This window comes from Falco rusticolus, chromosome 5, assembly GCF_015220075.1.
Source record: "Falco rusticolus isolate bFalRus1 chromosome 5, bFalRus1.pri, whole genome shotgun sequence".
Taxonomy (NCBI): Eukaryota; Metazoa; Chordata; class Aves; order Falconiformes; family Falconidae; genus Falco; species Falco rusticolus.
The window spans coordinates 20,043,274-20,067,532 of NC_051191.1; the positions used below are offsets into that span (position 1 = coordinate 20,043,274).

A 24,259-nucleotide genomic window follows, 5' to 3' on the forward strand; every position below is an offset into this window, starting at 1 on the left:
GCTGGCTACTGGGAGGTGAGTTACGCTCCAGCAGGCAAAGATGGGTCCAGCATGCTTAAACTCAGCTGTGTGTACCAAAGTTCAGAAGGTGTCTGTATGCTTGTCAGCGTGCTGTTGTTTTGATTTGCTTCATCTGATGTTGCAGGAGTGATGCTCACCTTCAGCACAACTGTCTGTGTCGCCCAAGGCTCAGAGCAAGAAAGAGATGCCAGTGCCAGGGGGTTTTCCTGAGCACTGGAGGGACTGCAATAACCCCGACACGACGTACCCCAGTGTGAGCTGCCTGCACCCTGCATGCTGTGCCAGATGGAGAGGAGAGGGCAGTGCTTGTGACACCCTGTTCAGTGGGGATTTTGGCTCTAGGACAGCTTTTGATTTTGTTTCAAGATGGCCAGCTCTGAAATACACACTAAACCTGGAAGGCTGGTCCATAATCCCAGTTTCTACCTGCTTCTCCCAAACAAGCATCCTAATGCAAGACCAGAAAGATTAAGCACCTCCTCTTTTGTAGGCTCATTTTGGCATTATAATTCTTGTCTTCCTGCCTAGAGAGTGGCCCTGGTTTGGCAGGAGTTTGGCCCTGGTTTGAACTGCGAAAGCTCTTAGATGAGATGCTATTTTGGGAGGATCATTAGGCTACACCTCCAGGACATAAGGCTGCAGCTTCCCTGAACTGCCTGCTGCTTCATGGCATGCATGGTCATCTGCTTTCCATCCCAGTGAGGGCTGGGCATGGGCTCTGGCATTGCTGCACCCATACTTCTGGGGCATCTCTGTGCCTCTGTGGGAAATTCAGCCAGGTAGGCTCACAGGAGGGACCAGGCACCCGAGAGTGGTAAAGAGGCACCCCGGTTATGAGGCTGGGCTTCAGCCCAAAATATCTGATATTTTAAGAATTTTATGTCTTGGTTTAATGTGGCTCGTAACCGGCACAGAGAAGTCTCCCTGTAAGACTGCCAAAGGCGCTGAGGACCCCTGGAGCTTTCTGGTGTGAGCCATATGGAATGACCCTGCACTGAAGCAATGAACGTATCATCATTGCCATTTCAATGATGCGGTATTTATTACACATTTTTATAAAGCTCCCTAGCTATGCTATCTGCACCCCAAATAAGACCACGCTTTATGGCTTGGCATGAAATTGCTAATATTGCCTGGAATTCAGCACTGCTGACACTGGGTAGCAATCTCGGCTGTTGTAAAGTGGTGTTGTTTCCCATTTATGGAGCTATTACTTTACGGTGGGTAGAAGTCTCGCCAGTGGCATTTACTGAGCTAGACTGCTCGTGAAGAATTTTTTAGCTGGTTCTAATCTTTCTGTTCAAATATCTTCCAATCTGAGATTTCCCAGGTTTTTCATTGCTTCTGGCTCAGTTTCAGTTAAAATAGAAGAGAATTTTTTAAATGAGGCAAGGTGAAGGAAGAATGGTTGCAATATATTCTTTGTGTAGACATGATATTTTTTTTTAAAAAAAGTGTGATAGAGATCTAATATTTTACTTGGATGTTAGCAGTGAAGGAAATAGGTGACAGTTAGTGCTTCAGACAAGATGAATTCTGATTTTGCATGGTAGCAGGGATTAGAAAAATCAGGGTTTGTATTTGTGTATCTATTTATAAATAGCAGTTCACTAAATCCAGGTCCCATAAATGCTGTTGTGGTCTAGGTAATATCTCTACAGAGAGGTTTACCTTGGCTTCACTTCCCCTCTCCTGCAGTCACTTACTGATCCTTGCCCCAACAAAACTACATGGATATAGGGTGTGTAGATGAGAAAGCCAAGTGCAGGTCCCCGTCTCCCTGGTGTGCTGTGAGTAGGCCATGTACATTCATACCTTTGACTGCACCAAGCACTTGAGCTGGTGGTGACACTTCTTGCACAGGACCTGAAATAGACCCTAAAATTCACAGCCCGTATAAATACCTGCCTTAGAGCAGGGTGGGGAGTCCTTTCCTGCAGCATTTCACTCGCGTTTCTCGTAGCTTAGCTGTCCATGTCACTGTGAAGAAGATGCTAGATGAGTAACCAGGCAGAGATGGTTTGATGGACGCTGGAGAGGCCACCTCAGGTGCTCGGGTGTCCCTTTCAAGGTGCGTGCTGCTGTTCCTGGGGCACGCCACGGAGCCAGCCCTGGCGAGGCACTGGCATAGCTGTGACACAGGTGGCTGGCAAATGCAAGCAGTTCGGCACATTTTTTCCCTCCATGCCAGGGCTCACATTGGGTTCTGCAATGCTGGACTGGGAGAGAGATGGCTGCAGGTGTGCGGCCCAAGGCGTGGATGTTCAGAGGTGCCAGGGCAGGTTTTGTAAAAGCTGTCGATTTTAGCTTGCGTTCTCCTTTGAGGAGTGCCTGTTTAGGACGTTGCTGTTGTTCATACGTCAGTGCTTTGTGCAACGGTGAGAGCAAGCGCTGTGCACAAACCCAGTGTGGAGCTGAGCATTTGGCTTGCAAATGGCAGCAGAAACCTGAGGTTTTGATGGTTTCTTGCTCCCACCTCTGCACTGCAGAGCTCTGGTCAGATCCTGCCCCACCTGATGAGCAGATGAGTTGGGGTGGCCATGGACAGTGTTGCCTTTTGAGCTGCATTTGCCCAGAAGTGTGATAAGACATTTGTGCCTAATGTGTTACGTCCTCCTTCATGCTGCCTTCTGCATGGTCTTTCAAACATCCAGGATCACTGGAGCAAAACAGCTCATGTTCAATCTGGAATCCTCGACACCGTGCCAGTTTTCTGTGCTAAGCCTTTCTGAACGAACACAGAAGACACAGTGGTGTCTGCCCTCCTTATTGCAAGCCATCACCTTCTCGGACTCTGTTTGGGGTTCCCATAATCGTAAAATTACCCCTTGTACCTGTTGGGAAAATGTTTTTTGCATCATTTGTGCCTGGGCAGTTTTGGGTCCCATTCTGGCGCTTTGGTGCTGTGGGTATTATTGAAGTAGGCTGTTGCCCATATATATTTTCCCCTCCATAGAACAGACACAGTTGTACTTTCTGCTCTCAAAGCAATATAGTTTTCTTCCCTGACTTGATAACTTCATTAAAAATATGTGCTACTGGTCCACTGTTGTCGTGCACCGTTTCCTTTAGAAATCTGAGATGAGGATCAGCCAGGGTCCTGCCTGAACATAACAAATGCTCTGGGGTTTGTTTGCCTGCACTTCCTCTGTGTTGATTTCCATAGTCTAATCTCCATTAGCCAGTCAACTTTTGCATTACATTGTTGCCAAAAACCAAGGCAAAGCATTAATTTCATTTTTAGACTATCTTTATAGCACTCTCACCCCATAGCACCTCACCTCTTTTGTCTGTGTTCTTTTTTTCTTGCCTGAAGAGTTTTTCCCCATTTCCTTTAATTTCCTTTCAATGTTTTCCAACTGCTGCCGTTACACAGTCCGCACATTTTCACTGCCTCTCACATGAGAGTCTTTGCAGAATTTTAACTTCTTATTTATGAACCCTCCTGCTCCCAAATTTTTGCATCTATTTAAAAGAAAGAGACCTAAACCCCCCTCCCAGCAGTGAGTTATGCACGTGGGTGCACTAAGTCACTTGGGGTCTCAGACTGGAGTCTTCCAGCAAGAAGGAAGCTGCAGGTGGGTATATCCATTGATTTAGGAAGGGATTAAAAATGCTTTCTTTAGGCACAGACCAATGTGGGTGATCCAGCTGATGTTTGGGGTTTTTTCCTGGAAGAAGCTGATACTGGTCGCTACCAGGCTTCAAAGGACTGGTAAGCTGGTGGGCACTGGGAGCCTGTGCTTCTGTCTTTGAACAGCTGAGTGGGCTGTGAAATGATTTTACATACAGAAGGATCACCTGAATCTTGTGCTGAGAATGAAGATGGCTCTGAGCTTCTCCTTAGCGAGAAAGAAAGCTCTAGGTTAAACTGTGGTGGCACATCAAGCCAAGCATGCCTTGTAAGGAACAGCAAGCATGAGCAGCATGGTTTCTGCACAGAGCACTGGTTGAGCATCCCTGACTTTTGTGTCCTGATGTGCTGTCTGTATTTTCAAAAGGAATTTGGAGACACATTGGAAGGGAAATACAAGAACTGCTGCTGTTCTAGTCCCACTGTGTGATAGACGGCCAGCACAGGGATGACAGGGTGCCATGCTCTAGCCAGGAAGCAGCATCTGAAGGCGTTTTCTGTGGTCTGTTAGGGGAAGGTTAGATCAGGTGACTGGAATGTTCTCACCTGAAATTTTAGGAGCCATTTTTAGCCTTCATGTCACCTTAGGTTCTCTGCTTCCTCTGGTATGGCTTCTCTGAAACCCCTTGTTACTGAAACCTGTGCATGTGAGAAGTTCCCAGTGTGGGACTGGCTTTTTCTTGCCCGACATGCTGGCATCGTGTCTTTTCTTCTAGGTCATCTCTTGCCACTGAAGCTCTCCATTCTCTTCTCAGTGTTACCACGCTTCTCTCAGCTGCAACCTTTGCTTGTCATTCTCCATGTTGTCCTGACAGACATCTTCATCCTTTAGTAACAAGGTGGCGGGTGTCTGCACTGAAGGTGGCTGAAGGAAATGTCCCCCAGCAGGAGAGTGCATAAGCACAGTCTTACAGGGCTTCTGCTGTTTTCCTAGTATCGTAGAGGGACAACATTGCCCAAGAGCTTCACATCGGTGTTACTGTGGGTGAAATGATGGCCCAGGACATCGGTGGTGACATCAAGCTGTGCCCTTATGCGCACAAGGCTGAGGGCGGGCACTAGTCTTGCGTTGGTCCATGGATCGTGCTGGTGCAGAGAGGGGGATTTGGGCATGAGAAGAATGGGGGAGCCTTTGGGGGCAGGAGGGACTTGGACAGCAGAGACAGAGCCATCCTTCTGGTACTGAGAAGTGACAGGTCATGAGGAGTGTTTAAACTGGCATTTACAGGAAAGCCTGAGGGAGTTTGAAGGTGAAAATGCAGAATTTCTGGCCAAGGTGTGAAACCTGTCATTGCAAACTGCCAATGTGCCAGAGGACTGGATTGCCAGCATGATGTCCATCCACCAGAAGGGCTGCAGAGGTGATCCAGAAAGGTGTTGAAATCCCTTGTATGGTGGTAGTGTCTGCAGCCAGTACAGGATAAAGTCACTGAGCATGTAGAGGAGGACAGCCTGTTGGGAAGGAATCAGTGCAGGTTTTGTTAAGGGAGATTTACCTTGCTGACCTGATAGAGACACCATATAAGGTGTCAGCAAACCTCTGGATAGGGGAGATCTGGTGAACAAAATATATTTGGATTTTCAGATAAGCTTTAGTTAAATTTTCATATCAAGGCTATTGATGAAACTGGAAATTGAAAGACTTCTTTACAGCTTGAAAGCTTGTTAAAGGGAGGAAGCAGAGAGTGGGACTTAAATGTTGTTTTTCAGGATGGCAGACAGTCAGCAGTGGGGTACCTAGGGGTGGTGTTTGGACCTGTTTCCTTCTCTGTTTTCATTGGTGAGTTGGAGAAAGGAGTGTGCATGAAACCTCCAAGTCTGTGGATGATGTGAAGTTTTTTGAGTAGCCAAGTGATGCATCAGTGCTGGTGAGCTGCAGGAGGACTCCCAAACTGAAAGGGCACGAGGTGGCAGGTGGGTCACCATGCAGATACATGCAAAGTAACGCTTCTGCGGAAGAGCCATCTGAACATGCTGCATGATGCTGAACATGGACCTGGTGGGTACAGCTCCAGAAAAGTCTTGGTGCCGATACTGACATCTCTCAAAAATCATGGGTTCAGTGCAAAAGAGCAGCCAAAAAAGCTGACAAAATATATCAGGGAAGAGGTGGAAAGCAAGGTAGGCAATGTCACTTGGGGCTATGCTGATCCTGCATGTGCATGCCTTCATGTGTGCAGGTCTGGTTCAGCATCTCAAGGAGGAAGCAGTGGAACTAGAGAAAGGCCAGGGAAGGGCAACTAAAATGGTCAGGGGGATGGAGCAACTGTCCTACAAAGACAGACTGAGAAGGCTGGGACCCTCCAGTCTGGAGAAGAGAAGGCTGAGGGAAGCACAGGGCCAAGGCTTACAAAGCTCCCCAGGGCAGTGGATGCAGTGAAAGTGGAGCTGTGGTCCACCAAATCCTGCAGAATTAGGAGGAGAGGGCTCTCAGTGAGACTAGTGGCAGATCAGATTAAAACAGACAACAGACTTTATGCAGCAGGCAATGGTCATCTGAAGCTAGCTGCCACAGGAGGCCATGGAGGTGGACAGCACTGGCAGATTCAGAGAGACATCAGAGAAATTCCCAGAGATCAGGTCTATGCACAGATTACATTGGGATCAAGCAGGGTCATTCCTGCTAATGTCTCCAGTGCGATGACATTGGATGCTGGAAGGCACAAGGGGAACAGACTAGCCAAAATGGGCAGGCACATGTGTTTTCCTTAATTAATAGCATCTTGTAATGCCACTGCCAAGGACAGGGAGCTGGGCTAATGGACCATCAGTCTGGTCCCGTGGAGTATTTTGTATGTTTTATTGGTTAATTAGCTTAGAGTGAGACTGATACTGTTGTGTTGCATTTCATTGACCTGAAGTTTGTAGAGAGTGTATCAGTTCCCACCCTGGATGCTAAAACTGTGATGGAAAGCTTTTGGCTTTTAATGTCTGCTGGAAGTTGCAAGCAGCACGCATGTCTGATTGCATTAGATGTGTCAGTTGTAAGGTCTCTTTAGGTTAGGTATGATTTCCATCCTCAGGCCTTATGTCCCTTGATGTTGGAGCTGACATAACTTCGCGCCAGTGTTGCTGTGAGTTTCTGCATGTGGGAACCCTGCCTGGGGCACTGCAGCTGGCAGAGCTGCTGCTTGCTTTGTTGGGGCTAAGTCTGCAACTTTGGTCCAGTGGAACTTCTCAAACCACATCCCTGAAGTTTCTCCACACACCCCCTCCCTCTTGTCTCAGTTGTGACAGTTTGGAGGATGCCTTAAAGAGGAAGAAGAAGAACTCTGAGCAGGCTGTCCAGGTCCTGGGGTGTGGGGCCACTTCTGTCACGCTGGCTGTGATTGAGGTGTTTCAGTGGGGGGTGGAAATAAATAGCCTGGGGCTGGCAGAGATCTGGGCCTTGAGAAGCTGCTGGTCTCAGGGATCTTTGGACAAGCTGGAAATCAAAGCTGGCCTTCATGAGTGTCAGTACAGTGCCATGCCACCCAGCCTGCCCATTCTCCTGGCTCCCACCAGGTCCTGTTCTTCAGCAGCTTAAGCCTGCCAGGGGTAGATGTTGGATCGGTGTCAGACAGCCCTTTCCTAACCCATCTCTAACAGGCTGGAGGTCTCCTGAAGGTCAAGAGCACTGAGGGCACATCCCTCCATGCAAGCTTGGAAACTCACAGAGAAGGGAAGTTACCTTTCCTGGTCAGGCCCTGCGTGTCTGTCAGCTTGCAGCTTGTGGTAGTAGTGGCAATTTAGAAGTTACTATGTCCTGCAGAGTTCTTGCACAAAGTTGCTCAGGTTGTATCGAGGATCTGAGAATTGTACATTCAATGGATGGGCTGAAGACCACCTCTAAATGATGCTGAAACTTTTTATGAGGGCCTGTACTGATAGGACAAGGGGGAATGGCTTTAAGCTGAAAGAGGGCAGGTTTAGATTAGATCTAAGGAAGAAATTCTTTACTGAGTGTGGTGAGGCGCTGGCACAGGCTGCCCAGAGAAGCTGTGGCTGCCCCATCCCTGGAAGTGTTCCAGGCCAGGCTGATGGGGCTTGGAGCAACCTGGTCTAGTGGAAGGTGTCCCTGTCCCTGGCAGGGGGAGTGGAACTAGATGGTCCCTTCCAACCCAAACCATCCTGTGATTCTGTGCTGGTCCTTGCCCTCAGCCCCTGCCCTAGCTCTGTCTCCAGACTGACTCCAGCTCAGTGCAGTGGACTGCTGGAGCTCTGTGGAAACGGCTCCTTGTGTGCTGTGGTTTCTTCCATCCCTGTGAGCAGAGTCTGCTCTCTTGCTGCTCCAGCATTTCTCCAGATGTGGCTTTTTTTCTAGGTGAAACATACCTTCAGCAGCTTATGGTCATCTGGGGGGTTGGTTTGGACAGCTTCACAAGGAGGAAAATGAAATGGAAGCTCCACAAATCCCCTTTGTCTCCTCCTAGAGTTTCATGTAAGGTATTTACATGCTTTAGAGATCCTCTTGCACACTGACTGCCAGGCACATCCCACTCTTTCCATCAGCTCTTCAGCCTAATCTGATTCACATATTCAGGAACCGGTTCTAAAATTCAATCAGGTCCCCTTTCCAGTTGCCTGATATACTCCAGCAGAGTTTTTATTACTGGAATATATTAAATTATGTTGTTCCTTTCATATTTCTTAAAGATGCAGTTCTAGTTTCCCCTTATTTCCCCCCAAATTAATAACTGTATATCCTGTAAAACTGTGTGCACAGGACTGCAGCAAACAGCTGTGCGTTTGCTCATTCACCATCCCCATACAGAGTAAGGTCTGACGTGCTTTTTGGCTAAAGCAGTTTAGTGCAGTAATGTTTTGTGACATCCTTAAATCCAATTATTTTGCTGCTGGCTAATTTATTTGCTAGTGTGCAGGCATAACTCAGATGATATCAGTTGCACTGGTAGATAACTTGCTGGTACCTGTGGTGATTCCAGCTGTGCTATTAAGACGCAGGCCTGGTCTATACACCAGCTTCTCCAGTTTGGGGGGTGGTGGTGGTGGGGTGTTGTCTTGTGGAGGGGAGAGGCCCAGAGGATGGCTGGGGCTGAAGTTGTTTGTATACTTGTAGTCCACAGTGTTTGGGAGAAGAAACAGCCTTGGCAGTCACTGCTGCAGGAGGGTTTTATCAGTGTCAAAATCTGAAGGCTTAGTCAAAGACAAAAAATAGATACTATGGTGACAATCTACTTGAAGAATTACCGCTACTGATAAGCAATGTCTTCCCCTCAGTTAAATTCCAGTTTGTATATTTATAATCTGCTTATCTAAATTCCCTGTGTACTTTCAATTGAATATGGCATTCTGCCTCAGTTCCTATATTAAACTGATTTGTAGCATTGCTGCGCACAGCAAACCAGCTCTTGTAGCTCACTCCAGACATGGTGAATTTTCCTTGATCAGTGAAATTACTGCTCCTCAGCTTTTCCCTGAGAGGCAGTGTGAGCCCCAGGACCTGAAAGCTCTGACTGAAGCAGTCAGTGCAAATGCAGGTTGCTGTCGGGTGTTGGATGGCATCGATTGCCAACCCAGGAGGGCTCACCAGGGTGGCGGGGGCTGGCTGCAAGTTGCATGTGGGCTCCCCAGAATCGTGCTGGTAACGTCAGGATGGGGATTATCACACTGTGTCAGGGTACTGGTAAGGACTGTGTTGCTGTGGGAGCTGTGGCTTCCCGTTTTTTGACTGCTGTGCCTGAGGTCTTCTTGGGGTGTCATGTCGGTGTTACTGCAGCTGAGAGTTCTGCCGTGGCTGGGGGACACCAGCAACCAGCTGGGGTGCTGGCAGTGGGGACACATTGTTGAGCACTGGGGTCTGGCCAAACTGGCCCATGGTACCATCCAAAAACCCTTGGTTAGCCAGGTGGGCAGCAGGGAGGGGGTCCCAGGTGCCTTCTGCTACCCAGGGATCTCAAGTGTGGCAAGCCGGCTTGAATTTTCCGTGTTGCTTTTTGTCTCTTTGTGATTTGCAGTCAGTGGGAGAGACTGGCTGGTGTGGAGCCTCAGCAGAGACCCAGAGTAGGGGAGGTGTGTGTTGAGCGGTGGTAGAGATCACCCTTTCATGGGACCTGCTGTAAATACAATGTCATACATCCTCATTTTGTAGAGAAATTAGCATACCCCGCCTTTGCCTTGAGTGCATTGCAGAACCTGTGGCTGAGGACAGCGCAGGAGATGTTCAGCGGTTTTGTGAGGGCAACTACGACAGGTGTGAAAGGCAGCAGCAAGACAATGGTTTGAGAGAAGGTGTGAAAGCAGGTGAGGACCTCCCGAGGTGTGAAGGCTCCTCCAGTGAGACAGCCTGTTGTGTACAGGGACAGGGCTGGGCTGTGGACACCCATCAGGGTGTCCTTCTCCCACAGCTCTCTGAGGGCTGGGGTGCCTGGGGGTACCAGATGTGTGTTTGTCTTTGAGAAAGGAAGGTAAAAATAATTCGTGAAACCTAAGTTTACTGTCCAAACAGGTAAGCCAAAGGAGGCAGCTCTCCTGTCCGTGCTCCAAGGCGGGGGCAGCTGGCAGGTTAGTGGCAGCAGGGGCATTGCCTGGGTCCAGACCACGGGGATCGGGGCTATGCCAGCACCCAGCATATCTCTGCTGCTCCCACAGCATTGCAAGAGCATCATCAGGGTAGGAGGACCACTCAAGTGTTTTGGTTCAGGGCTAGAGGATGTTGAACCCCAAGCATCCAGGCTGGCAATGGACAAGGAGGGGATGCATGGGTGTAAAAATTCCCAATCTGGAAAATGTGTTGTAGGAAAGCTGGGGCAGTGACATTGGGTGTTGGAGAAGGGAGGTGGGAGAGCAAGGCAGCAGGGTGGGGAGGGGATTATCCCCTGCCTGACAGCAGGAGAAAACACACCATGGGAGAGCTGGACCTTTGGGAAGTGGCTCCACAAAGGTTGAGGCAGCGAGGGGAATTGCGGCGCCCCATGGAGAAGTGTTTCTGGGACATACGTCCACAGGGGATGATGTTAATTTGGGGAACCTTCCCCTGGGCTGTGATGGCTGTGTCACCACCCCACTGATGCCAGCCCTGACCCACAGCCAAGCCTCACTCGCCCCCTCTGCAGAGCGCAGCTGTGCAAAACGCGGGCAGGAACTGGCCCAGAGTCACACAGGGATCAGGGACAGACAGAGTCTCCTCCTACCTGGCCAGAGTACGTGGAAGCTCAATTCATGTTTTACAGCGCTGTGAAAATGCACACACGTTTATATATGCATATTTTATATATATATTTGTACGTATATGTATAAATGATTTATTGTGGTTTGCCCTTTATCGCTATAATCCATGATTCAGGTTTTAGGGAGCATGTGTATCTTTTTATCATCACTAAATCGAGCCCTCTTAAGATTTATATTTGCCACATGTGCAGTTCCCCAGCAAAGGTGAATACAGTAGATCTAATCTGTCTGGGCGACGGTGGACATTTGGTGTAATGCCCTGTGTTAAATGGTTTGTTCTCATGGAGAACATAGCATAGTGCAGAGGTGTAATATAAATAATCCGTGATCTAAACATGGAAGAGCAGTGAGCTGCTGAAAGGGGAAGCGCTGGGGTGGAAGGAGATTAGTAGGAAAAAATCAAGTGTTAGTCTTGTGAAAGGCCTTTAGCATTTTTTCTAGTGGTCCTTAGCCTGAGAAGCACACTTTTGAACTTTACTGATGCTATGAAGTCAGTGCTTCAGAGGATGGGAATATTAGGAATCATTTGAAGGATGGGAAAATTAGAAATAAGATAAACCAGTAAGCAACCTGTATTTAAAAGTTAACAACAAAAATTTCTGCTATGAGTTCATAGTTGCCTTATCTGTTAGAAACAATAGAGGAAAATGTTTGGGAATATTAATCAGAATATAGCGGCCACTGTCAGTTGTGACATGAAAGCAAGTGCTAACATATTTGTACAACATCCCATAAAACTTTATTTGAAATGCTATGCGCTGTTCATCATTACAAATACTCAGAAAAAGATGAACAGAAGCTAGAGTGGAGGAGGGCTACTGGTAGGGCCACGAGGCACAGAGGTGACCATCCTGGGACCAGGCGTCCTTGTGCCCCGGACCCTGACCCCAGTGACAGGGCGCAGCGCCTACACAGGGAAAAGACAACACAGAGCAAATGCTCAGGAGCGTCTCCCATGATATATTTGCCCGTAACTGGTGAGCAGCAGTTGGCAGGCTCCCTGAGACAGAGGCTGCCTATGGATTACTGCTTTCATTAACCAGCAGTGGATTGTCCTTCATGAACTTGTCTAATCCCTTTTTGAAGTCGTCTCTGCTATTGGCATTCATAACATCCTGCAACACTTCGTCTCTTAGCTGAGCCAAACAGCATTTCCTTCTTGTGTTAAACTCCGTGTCCCTGCCACAAGGTTAACTAATGCAAAAGTGGTGGAAAACAGGCTTGTTTGTCCTAAAGAAATGGAGAGAGATGGGATTAAGCATCAAGAAAGGCCAAAATTAACGGAAGTGAGAGACAGAGTTGGCACAGGTCCAAGTTGGTATAATTTGTCCATGCATTGATGTGGATCTGGAACATAAAATGTGACCCTTGGAGTTGTAAGGGGTGTCCTTCTAGTAGGAGCACCTTGAGCCAGATGTCATCTTTTGAGCCTTCCTTGAGTCAGACTTGGCATCTTTTGTACTTCACAGCATGGAGGGTTCTGCCTTGAGTTTGTTCTGTTGGTTTTTAAGCCTGTGTAAACTTTCCTCTCCACAACATCAGACAGGGAGAATTTTGAAGCTTCCTTAACTGTCTGTGGGTAAGTACCTCCATATCTCTCTTGAGGACTGACCCTCTGCCCACTTTGTTTTACACCGCACAGTTCCTGCAGTGGGAGGGCCTGTGAACAGCAGATCCCTATTGATCTTCTCAGTCTCACCCCTGGTTTCACAGATCTCTGCTGTGTCCCTCCAGGTTTCTCCTCTCAGGCTAAGAATATTTTGGTTATGAATCACAGAATGGTTTGTGCTGGAAGAGACCTTTAAAAGCCATCTAGTCCAACCCCCTTGCAATAAGCAGGGACATCTTCAACTGGATCAGGTTGCTCCTTGTGCAGAAGCCATTGCAGATGTTTCCTCATCCTGGTCACAGTTCCTTGCCGTCTTCCAGATCTGCAACAGCCTTTTGGAGGCAATAGACCAGAACTGCACATAGATTCACAAAGATGGGTTGACTCTTCCCAGTAATTCCTGTTTGTCCATCTGTATGGGAGTCTTCATCTTTAAATAGCATCTCAGTTTGGCTGATAGAGACAGCAGGTTTAATGGTGTGCCATTTCTCCCTTGGAAACTTTTAAAAAGATAATTGCTGGCCCGTTTGCCACATTCTGGCACCAAAAGCAGGTGGTGGAGTGAACAAAAGTGAGGAGCAGGTTATGCACCACCATTAGCAGTTCAGCTGTTTCAAACTTGAGATCCTGCTGATTTCTTACTGCCCCTTTGCTGATTTGCGTTTTCTGTTGGCTCCTATCAGGGCCAAGGCAGAGTCTCTGATATGTCCTCAGTCAGGAGGAGATACAGCATGGGGTCATTGCCAGTCTTTGTCCGATCTCCTGATGGCCATTTTCATTTTGTTTTCCTACTATGGCTTTATTCTCTCTGAGCACTTCTTTAATACCTTGGTTATCTGTTGGTCTCTTAAGTCCCTGACAGGTTTTCTGTTCTGGATGTTTCTGTAAGATGACTTGGTAGTTTTTAGGCTTTCTGGACACTGTTTTTCCAACTCAGTTTTCATCTTCTTCGCCCTACCCAACCCCAATTTAACAAAAAAATGCATGATCAGTTCTGGGTTTTCTCATTTAAATACAACTGTGTCTTTTTGACTGGCATTCATTGCTTCTTACAACCTTACATACCCTGCTGTTCTTTAGGTCTAAGTCGTTCTTGACAAGGTACTGTGTGTCTAACCATCCAATAAGATGTCTTGAAATAGTCTCCAGGACACCAGCAAAGGCTTTACTTTTAACTTTTGATTTCTTATTACCAAAATTAATTTTTGTGAATTTTGAAGTTCCTGTGTTTTAAACTGAGCACAATGGCAGTTGATTTATTGGCTTCCGTTGCTTTGGCAAGATTACGAACCTAGCTATATTGGGGTCACTGTTAAATAATGACTCTTAATTAATAAGATTATGAGCTGCAGCGTGCTCACTGGTCAGTGTGAAGTCAGGAGTGCATTTTCCTGCAGTCGATTCCCTGCCTGGCTGCTCCACTGGCCATGCCTAAAAATTTAATCTTGCCATCGTGCCCTGACACGGTGTTTGCTGACTTCATGCAGAATTAGCTGGCCTGTCTCCCTTGCCTGGTGTCCACTGATCTCCCCGGTCTCTGGCAGATCACGCTCGGCATCACCTTCTGCCTGGGTGGCTGGCAGTGTAGTCCTAACACATAACATCTCCTGCTGGAACATCAACCCATGGCAAGTCGTATGTTCCTTGTTGGCACGGTTAACTTGTTAATCTGATTTATCTCTAAGTCGTCTTTGCAGTGCTGCACCTCCTCCCCTGCTGGTGCCGGCTCTGCCTTTCCTGAATGCTTTGTGTTATGCTTTCCTACTGTGTTTTTCTTCCACTGAGTTTCTAGTGCATCCATTGTGTCAGTATTTTTATTAAAACTAGACATTCTGGTTCTCCTGTCTTGTTTCTTAGACTTCCAGCTCCTGTATGGAGGAACATATGCATTAGTCTGGGGTTTCTATTTTTTCATCCTGTTTGTGCAACTGCTCTTCACGGTTTTATATCTGACTTTTGCCAGCTTCTGTCCTATCTGTTTATGGTTTCACCCCTACCTCATGAGTCATCCCAAAGCAGGTGCTTTTCTGAATATGCCAGCTTTCCTATCCCTTTAGCTAAAAGCTCTCCTATAACCTTATTAATGTTAAAACCCAGCAGCTTGCTTTCACCATGGTTTAGAAGTAGTATGCCTCTCCTGCATGGGAGCATGGGAGTCCTGTTTTCAGAGTTTTCTGCAGTTTCTAGTCAGTACATAGCCTTTTCTTTTTTTTTTTTTAAATACCATTTTCTCAGTCATGCAGTGGGATTTTACCTCCCTACTCCTCTATCTGGCCTCTGCATGGCACTGAGGGTGTTTCAGAAAACATGTAGGTCTTGTTTTTCATCTCCCTAAAAGTTCCCTCCAGCTGCTTTCTCCCACTCCTCCCCTTTTCACAGACCCAGGGACCACAAACACGGGGTCCTCGCCAGTGTCTCCAGACATCCCATGAGGTCTGCAATCTGACCAGGTGGGACCTTAGTCACTGTGAAGTCGACTTGTGTTTCACAAACCTGGTCATCTCTGTGCTTGATAACCAGATCGGCGTCTCTGTAATTTGCCTTGTCCAGCAGTATTTTCTCCTCCTCGAGCTTTGTTCTTTTCTACCATGAGGCTTGCCCCCCTCTTCAGCAGCACCAAGACTGAAGTCAGAGGGGAGATGGCTCCACACAGTGGGACTTCAGCTCATCTTTCCTACCTCTGTAGCCATGGCTGGACATCCACCTTAGCCAGATCTGCCTACCAACTCAGTGATTTGCCTTAACTCGTTACTTGGCATCATAAATCTTTGCAAGGGTTCCCTTTTCTCAGCTGTCACGTTGTCTTTGCTTTTACAAACTTGCAGGCTCATATCCTGTGCCTTTCACACCTCCATGTGAAGCTACAAATCATGTGTGCAGCTTGTTGTCAGTCATCCTTATGGCATGAGCTTTAGGGTTAGACTTTCCAGACTCAGAGATATTAAGAGCAGTTGTACAGCGCTCTGTAATAAACTCACCTGGCATGACTCCAGCAGCTCTAATCAAGAGGCTCGTCTGCAAGACGAAGTCAGTGCTATACAAGCTGAGGGGTGACTTTGCAGCACAGAAGCTGGTTTGCACCCAGTGCAGATGCTCCTCCCTGGGAACTGCGCAGGGCTCCTGGACCCTGTCTGCATGGGGAGCAAGTGCTCGTGGCCCAGTGCACCTCAGTTTGTATTTACACTTACTGTAATTCTACGCAGATAAAACCCTTGGAATGCTCTTTGGCTGTTGCTGAGTTGGAAACAGCTACAGTTATTTTAGTAAAAAAAGCAGGGTCAGCACAGCAGTCTGACCGGTGTGGTTGTGGTTGTATTCCCAGGCAGAGCCAGTGTCGGATGGGGTGGTGGGGCTGGGGACTGGCTGCATCTGGTCACTCTGCAGTGAGAGGAGACATGGGTGTGAGCCAGCATCTGCTGCTTGGCTTCATGGCCAGGGCTCTTGCCTCTTTTATTAGTGCTGCGGGTCCAGCCAGTGGTGGCTGTGCTCATGGAGTTGTTCTGCACCACCATCTCTCCTCCCTCAAATGTGAAACTTCAAGATGCAATCATTTTTATTTTGAAAAGGCAGTGTCTCTATCTGAAGCTACAGATCCTGTAAGATCCCCTTGGCTGTGGGATTCCCTGTCCTTGCTATGCTTTGCCCTGCCATGGAGACATTTGCCACCCACTGCTTATGGGGTGACTCCTGAGGGTGAGGTGGTGTTAGGACTCTGTGTAAGAGACACAGTAGAATGACTCGCTCTGTTGTTCACACATAATATTTCCCATGGTTACTTTGAGAGACATATTTGCCTTCAATTTGTGCACCATACCTGGCTCCTAACAGTGCCAACCCCTGACTGGGGAGATGACATCAAAACGAGCTACAGAGAATAACTTGGGAGGTGGTGTGGTGGCAGGTGCCTGGGAGCTCCATGGGTCCCTCACAGGAGCCATGCAGCCGCTGGAGTGTCTGTCAGTGTGGCCAGGGCAGGTAGATGGAGTCTGTGACACCCTCTGTGCTCTCATCCGGACCTCCCCAGCTGTCCGGGTGCAGGAGGGTCTGAGTATGCCCGCAGAGAGCACCTCCTCTCACTGCTCTGAAAGCAGAGGAAAACAGCACAAGGCATTCACAGGAATCACATCAGTGTCTGGGAAGTGGATTAACACATTATCTCAAACATGTTTTCTGAAAGTTGTGTCTAACCCCTGTCCGAAGGTACATGGCTCACTGTAGGTACAGGACTGCTCAAGCGGAGCTGTAGCAACAGCCTGGCTCCTCTTTGGCTGCCTTCATCTCCGTAGGCATCAGCTAAGCACCTGGCACATCTCCCAGGAGAGGGGACATATACCTGCAATGAGGCACTTGCTCCCAGTTACAGATGGAGCAAGGCAGGAGAAGGTCATGGAGATGAAGGAAAGGAAAGGATCATACATCCACCAAGGGCTGTCGTGGATGCAGTTTTCTGAAGTGTATCATCAGTTTTGTGAATCCTCACATGCTGAAGTGGTGGCTGTTAGACCTTTTGATACCTTGGGGTATCAAAAACCCATTTAGAATTTAGCTTCAATCTTCCCTGCATGTGTTTTTTCATTTTCTCTTGATTTGTGCCCTCAACTTGTCCTCTGACAAACTGACCTGAGTCTCTCTGGTCCGTGACATCTGCCTCGTAGGAAAGAACTTGGTCTCGCACCTTGGTGGTCTGTGCCACTTCTCAAGCTGCAAGCCCAGAGTCCTCCAAGGGGAGAAATGTGTGAGATGGTCTTTATTCTGCCATTTGACACTCAGCCTGTCTCTCATGTTCCAGCACCTTCTCCAAGCGGGACCTTGTGCCTTGGCTTCTTAAAACATCCCGTCTTTCCTGAGCTCTCTTGTGAGTCATCTCAAGTGTGCTAACAGCTGTCCCATAGAGCTTCAGGCCGTTGACAAAATGTAGTAACTGCAGTGCTGAAGGCTTACTTGTAGCTTGCAGGAACTATTTTCACTGTTGTTTGAACAAGTGTACAATTTGTAAGTAATATATTTCCTGGGCAGTCAGTTGGGCTCTGCCAGAAGGACTGTGAGATGTGATCTCAGCCTTGGGGCACTCAGCCAGCCCGGGGGTCCCAAATGGTCCTGCTGGTGCCGGCACTGCCTGGCACAGCCCTGAGCAATGTGGCAGTGCTGCTGGTGGTGGCTCCTACCACCCCTACCCCATCCTTGGAATTGTACTTCACGGGCACAGCTTCAGCATCCCCCTACCACTGTTTGGGGATACCTGGCTTAGTTCATCTGCCAGGACTTAGTGGCATGTTTTAAAGTTCTGGGACAAACCTGCCGGCCTGCTCAAAGAGTAGTTTCTGTTCAAAGGAGCAGCCTCTGGAAGGACGGTGAAATACTTTGGTAAGAGTCAGGCTTAAGTAAATAGTTTGAATGTGCCATACCTGCTCTTTGCTGTGCAAGAGCTGAAGAGTCACATGCATGGCATGTTCTGGCATGTTCTATGCAAAGCTGGTCTAACTTTGAGTAGAATTAAAGCATTGATAACATAAAACAAAGCAGATATGGCTTTATTATTTCCCCAAACAGATGTATAAAAAGATTAAATATCAAGGGAAAAGATTTTCTACAAGAATGACAAGTTACTAGCAAAAGGATCACAATTTTTGTAGACAGAAGGACTATTGCAGAGTTAAAAACTACCCTTCAGGACTCTGTTGTATAGTTTATCCTGCAGGTTTGTTGTCCTAGATCCAAGCTGTGTAATTTTCAACAAAAGGGGTTGTTGCTATGTTTGCTACATATTCCCAAGCAGTCATTCTCCTGTTTCTTCTCGTGTGACACTTGCAAACTTGCAGTCCAGTCCTGAGCCATGATGCTGCATTATCATGGGAGTGAAATGCCTTGTACAGTCCGCACTGACACCCCAAGTACTTCTGCTGTTCAGCCCTGTGTTTGCTGAGTAGGGGCAGTAAGAAATGGGTGACACCACCCCTGTCCTACGGAGGACCTGTTCACAGTGATCGCTCTCAAATGCTGCTTGTCAGTACCTTTGGTAAGTTTCAGCTGATCAGGGATAGTGGTGGACACCTCAGTGTTGTTATTTTCTGCACAGTCATTGCCACTCTGAGCACCGAGAGATGAGGGTTGATCCAGCGGGTCTGTTTCCAGTGCCACTGGGTCCTATTTCCACCTGCTGCAGCCGTCTTTGTTGGAAAACCTTGTCTTTGCATCATTTTGCCAGAAGCTGAAGCTTCTGATCCTGAAATACATTTGGAGCACTGGGCAAACGCCATGCCTGGGGCTGAAGTTAGGTCCCTTGTGAAGGTAACCCCGCTGCCACGGTAAGCTCTGGATGCCTCCTGCCTGATGCCACCACCTCTGAAGAACTGTGTCACTGCTTGGATCCTGAATCAGACTTGGCGGTGCAAAATATTTCTGGCGGCAGGGTAGACAGCGTGCCCCTTCCCAGGTGCCTGTCTGCTAGAGGCGTCACAACAAGCTGCTCTGCCCAGGCGTATGACTCACCCGTGCTCCCTTTTTTAAGAAATACAGATGCGGAGTAAATGGGAATCAATTACACTTCCTACACAAAGAATCCCCTTGATTTGGCATCTGGGACAGACACATCCTTCCTTCCAAGGCAACAAAACTGAAAATTAATTTGAGTTCCAGGGAAATTTCAGTTACAAATGCTCTTCCTCAGCAGTGACTCTCCTTGGCCATGTCACACGTGAGAGTCCCTGCAGCACCAGCTACCAAGCATCTGTGGGTGCCAGGGGGCCCCTTCCCGAGCAGACTCCCCCAGGGCAGCACCAATGCAGCTGGGCTGTGCTCGGGGGCCGGTGTCCACGGATGGAGCTGCTGCTGCCATTTCCCCTTTCTACCATGGGGGAGGACCAGCTTCCCCACAGCACCTTGCAGTAACCTGTGATGAAATAAGCTGCTGACCTGAGCAGCATCCCCAAGAGTGTGGCTTTCCTTGGCTAGTGCTTTGACACGCCAGTCCCCAATGTTATGTACAGGAAGACATCTGTGTTTGCACATCTGGGAACGAAGAAGAAGGGCCAACTGAACTGCTGAGTAGCAAGGAGCTGTGAGTCGAGGGGCTGGGATATTCCTTGTGACCTTCAACCTGTTGCTCTGCCCCTCAGGCAGAGGCAGTGACTGGGGATGGGGTGAGGTGCAGGAGTGGTCCTCAGGGCATCAGTGGCAGATGAGCTCCCTGCGGTCTGGGGGTATCTGAAAACAGATATTTGCAGCACGGCATGAGGCAAAATGCCTGAACTCCTGCTTTGTGGCTCAAGCAGATAGAAAGTTGTGTTTGTGTCCAGCTGAGGAATACACCTCCCTGTGTTCATCCTTATTTTGCTTTATCCAAACGATAATATGGAAAATAGAACAAGGAAAAGGAAAAAAAAAATTCTCTATAACAAGCAGGGCTACAGTTGTTCCCAGATCTCTCTTAACTTTCTGGAGATGCATACTGGCTGCTCCCAGCAGCTGCAGATGCGGTCTCAGTGGGCCTGGCATGATCGCAGTGCCTCCTCATCACTTCTGCTGGCTTGGGCTCCGTCTCCAGCAGATATAGCCCTTGTTGCTGGAGGTGAAGCATGTCATGGAGAAACATCCATGGCACCATAAATTCAGGTAAAAAAACCTTCAGAACTGAGCATCTGGCGATGTTAGGGATGAGAAAACACCAGTATTCCTAAACTACCATCCTTTGAGAAATCTCTCCCTTTGTGACTCACTCTTTGATCAGTCTTTGGGCAATAACAGTTTTAGTGAAAGAACAGTTCCTAACAGAATATCTGGATCAGTGACATGCAAACCACAAGGAGATGGCTGCAGCCACCCTGGAGGTCCTTTGGAGGCCATGGCCCAGGCTGGAGCTGGTCTTCACATCCCAAAACCAGGACGGTTTGGCCTCAGCTTTCTTGATCAAGTGCTTTATAGTCCAAGTTTTGAAGCAGCTCTTTTCTAAACAGAGCCAATACCTGAGCAGGGATTTTGCTGTCAGGAGCTGTGACATTTCTGGACACGCTCAGCCAGGCACTGCTCAGCTTGGTACATCTCCTGTCTCCCTTGGTGCCACAGCCCCACTCGCTGCCACAGATGCTCCCTCCAGCACCTCTGCCCTGCCGGTCTTGCCATGCTGGCAGTGGCTCCTCTCTCACTGTACGAGGAGAGGGAAATGAGTGCTGTGAACCAGCCAAGGGACAATACCCTCCTCACTCTGCCAATGCAGTGGGGATTTCATGCAAAGTTGTTGTCTTCTCTGGATCTGAGGTGTGTCCTGTGCCCTCTCACACCAAGGGCTTCTTCTGGGTCAGAAGATGGGGCAGCTGGGGTGTTCCTGACCTTGCACGCTGCCTTTCCTCCCTCCGGGGATATTTTGAACTGTGTTTTGGCAGTGTGGGATGTGCTTCTGTGCAAGTCTCTGTTCTTTGGACTTGTTTTAATCTGTTAACAGTTCCAAGCAGTTCCAGTAACTTCTGGACTCGACCATGGCTGTCTCCCAGCCACTGTTCCTGTGATTAAGGAACTATGTGGGCAGAATGAGTGAATATAATTTGGTCAAATTATTTAAATTCACTGTTGAGAGAGAGTTGGAAAGTAACTTACACCTACTGTTACAAAGACAGAAAATGACTGCTAGAGTCCATGGGATCTGTGAGGGAGGGATCCGTTAGGAAACTCTGGATTTCCAACAGCAAGGACAAAGAGGGTAATGACCTGTGGGCATTAGTCCAGGCAAGCCTACCAGAGCTCAGAGTAACAATGGTCATGTCTGGAATAGAAATACTGGTATCTTTGTGCAGCTGACTCCTGAAACAAACCCACAAGAGTCGGGATATTTAGCTTGACAAAGGCAGTTTCAGGATCATCTTTGCTGGTTTGTCAGAGGTGTAGCTGAGCTGTACATCTCTGGCTGAAGAGTGTGCCAAAAGGGTGCCTTAGGCTGAAGAATCTGGTAAATGCACAAAGCAGAACTTAAAAGTGGGCTAAGGCAGCTGTTCTTGGGTGAGTTTGCATCTAGCAAATGCTGCAGCTGTCAGTCTCTGAAGATGCAGCAGTAGCTGAATGCTTTTGAGGACCAATGTTTCAGACTGGTGTCAAAGTCTCGACTTGTTCTCCTTATGGTTCTTGCTCCAAATGCCTGTAGATCTAAATGGTTTTTCCAAGGTAATTTTAGTGAAGGCAGAAGGTGTCAAGCTGTGGGCTGCAGCGTCAGAAGTTGTTAACCAGTTGTGCTGGAGTAACTGGAGTGATCTCAGTCTTTGTCTTGGTGCTCTGTGAAGCTACCCGAGCACCTGGGGAGGACCTTCCAGAAAAGGTTCTTCTAGACCTCTAGATCTCCTCAGTGTCTGGCCATGTACGGGGAGGTGGTGATGTGAACATTTGTTTATGAGGAATGGAATGTGTGCCCCCAAACTCAGTTGCATGCAGCAGATGCTGAATGCCATTTGTAGTACCCCAGGTTTTGACTGAGACACACATAAGGGCTTGGCAACCAAAACGTTAAAGATTTCATAGTCATAGGCTTTGTGAATTATTTCCTTCTTTGCAAAGTAGCTCCTGCCTTCTGCATGGCATGGGTTCCTCCACCTCTGGGAGCTGCAAAGCCACAGACCTTCTGGGATTGGAAGGTTCATCGTGCCACAAGTAGGGAGGGGACTGAAAATCATCTCATCACTCTTGGGTAACGCTGACCGGGAGATACTGTTGAAATTATTCTTCTTTTTCATCGTAGAGCCAAATTTGTGAAATAACTTGTCTTGACTGCAGCAGCTTGCAAGGAACCACCCAGACGTTTGCCTCCATCCTCCAGTGAGGTGTGGGATTTTGGTAATCCTCTCGCAGCTCCCTCAGTTACTATCTACCGTAAACTCGTCATGCGCCTTTAGCAGAACTAGGCTTTCTCTCACCTTTGTGAAGAGCATCTGCCGGAGCATGAGGTGCATGTTAATTTACAGCAGTTGCCTGTTCCTGCATTTGCTAGGCTTATCAGACAGGTTGTCCAAATTCCTAAGGACTGTGATCTTGCAGAATAGGCAGGATTAGAGGCATAATTTTCAGAAATCCCGTTATCCTCTTTGTCAACTGATAAAACTATATTTTGTCTTTTCAGTAGGACTCTTTAAGATCTGATGGAGCTACCCAGTGATATAAAACACTTTCAGCTGTCAGGGTGGAGAGGCACAAATCCAGCTACCACTGGGGATGTTTCACTGGCTGAGATGCACACAGAGTGCTTTAAAGAGTGAATCAATATCTGTGATTATATAAAGGGAGACAAAACCTTTTAATTAATTGTCTCTCTCGGGTTTCCAGTTCCGCTCCATCTTCTCCAGATGCATTTGTAAAGGCTGTAGCCACAGCCAGGAGGAGGTGTTTATACTTCAGGGGAGGTAGCTCAACATCCAGACTAATCATTGCAGTAAAGCGTAGGTCACTGCCCGGAGAGGGAGGGTGCCTGCAGGACCTCTCCCAGCTGTCGCTTTGGCCAGCTCTTGCAGCCATTATCCGTGTGTCCTTGGCAGCAGACTCTCATGCCAGATTTCTGAAGCATCTTGTAGGTCACAGTTGCCAGTGGCACTTGGCCGCATGGTCCCCTTCTGAGGATTGTCACATTCGGCGGCTGGGCACGTGGCTGATGTTGTCCCACACTGCGTTCCCCTCTCATGGTGCAGCACTGTGCGCCATCCTCGCTGTGCTGCGGCCGGAGGCGCTGAGCTCCCGCTGCTCCTGCCAGATGCTGTGATCTCACTGAGGGCTCTGTGGCTCCTGCTTTACATCATTGCTCAGGCTCCCGTGCTAATTAGCTGGAGCACTGGTCTGGCGGCTGTCTGAGGAGGAGCTGGGAAGGCGAGTGACTCCCATTCTCCCGTTGCCTCCTTTTTCCTGAACAGTGTGAATCTGCCACTAATTGGCTCTCGTTAGCAGGTGACTGTGCTATTCTCATTTAGTTGTGCAGAGCTGATCTGAGACCAGAAGTTTCTCAGCAAACTGAAGAGCAAGCTCAACGAGCTGTGCTCTAGGAACAGAAAGGAATAAAATCATTTTGTGTGAGCGCACTAGCAGTTGACCCCAGAATATCAGCCTAGGTCTGCCTTGTTACCCAGCTCGGGGGGCACATGGGAGGAGTGAGTGGGCATCCTGCTCTACTTTTGTGGCTGGAGGGAGCTCCAGGAGTGAGGCGTAAAGCCCTTAATGTCAGAAACGGCCTCCTTCGGGCAGAACCTGTGTCTTTCAGTCGTTATACTAGGTCTGACCCAGGTGATACCCTAGGCAGAGCGCTTCTGAAGATTTCTCCCCATCTCTGAATTCAGGATCACTCCCAAAATAGCTAATTGGCAGTCAAGGGAAATTCCCATTGACCCCAGGTATATGCTGGGGAGCACCCAGCTGGAAAACAGCTTTGCAGAGAAGGCGCTGGGCGTCCTGGCTGACAACAAGTTGAACATGAGCCAGCAATGCGCCCTTGCTGCAAAGAAGGCAAACGGAACCCTGGGCTGCATTAGGCAAAGCATCTGCAGCAGGTTGAGGGGGAGCGGTCTTTCTCCTCTGTCCGGCACCAATGAGGCCACAGCTGGAGTGCTGGGTCCAGTGCTGGGCTCCCCAGGACAAGAGAGAGATAGACATACTGGATAGAGTCCAGTGAAGTGCCACAAAAATGATAAAGGGACTGGAACATCTCTCCTATGAGGAAGGGCTGAGAGAGCTGGAGAAGAGGAGACTCAGGGGGATTGAATCCATGTGTATAGATACCTGCAGGGAGAGTGCCAAGAGAGGACCGAGCCAGGCTATTCCAGTGGTGCCAGTGACAGGACTAGAGGCAATGGGCACACACTGAGACA

At 48.4% G+C, this 24,259-nt stretch overlaps 1 protein-coding gene across 1 annotated transcript in view; it reads left to right on the forward strand.

The window, feature by feature from the left end:
• Nucleotides 1-24,259, forward strand: part of SHANK3 (SH3 and multiple ankyrin repeat domains 3) — a 370,723-nt gene that overhangs the window by 145,413 nt on the left and 201,051 nt on the right. The window contains exon 13 of the mRNA XM_037388277.1: nt 6,884-6,944. Coding sequence (XP_037244174.1) covers nt 6,884-6,944 — 61 coding nt within the window. The remainder of the gene's footprint in view (nt 1-6,883; nt 6,945-24,259) is intronic.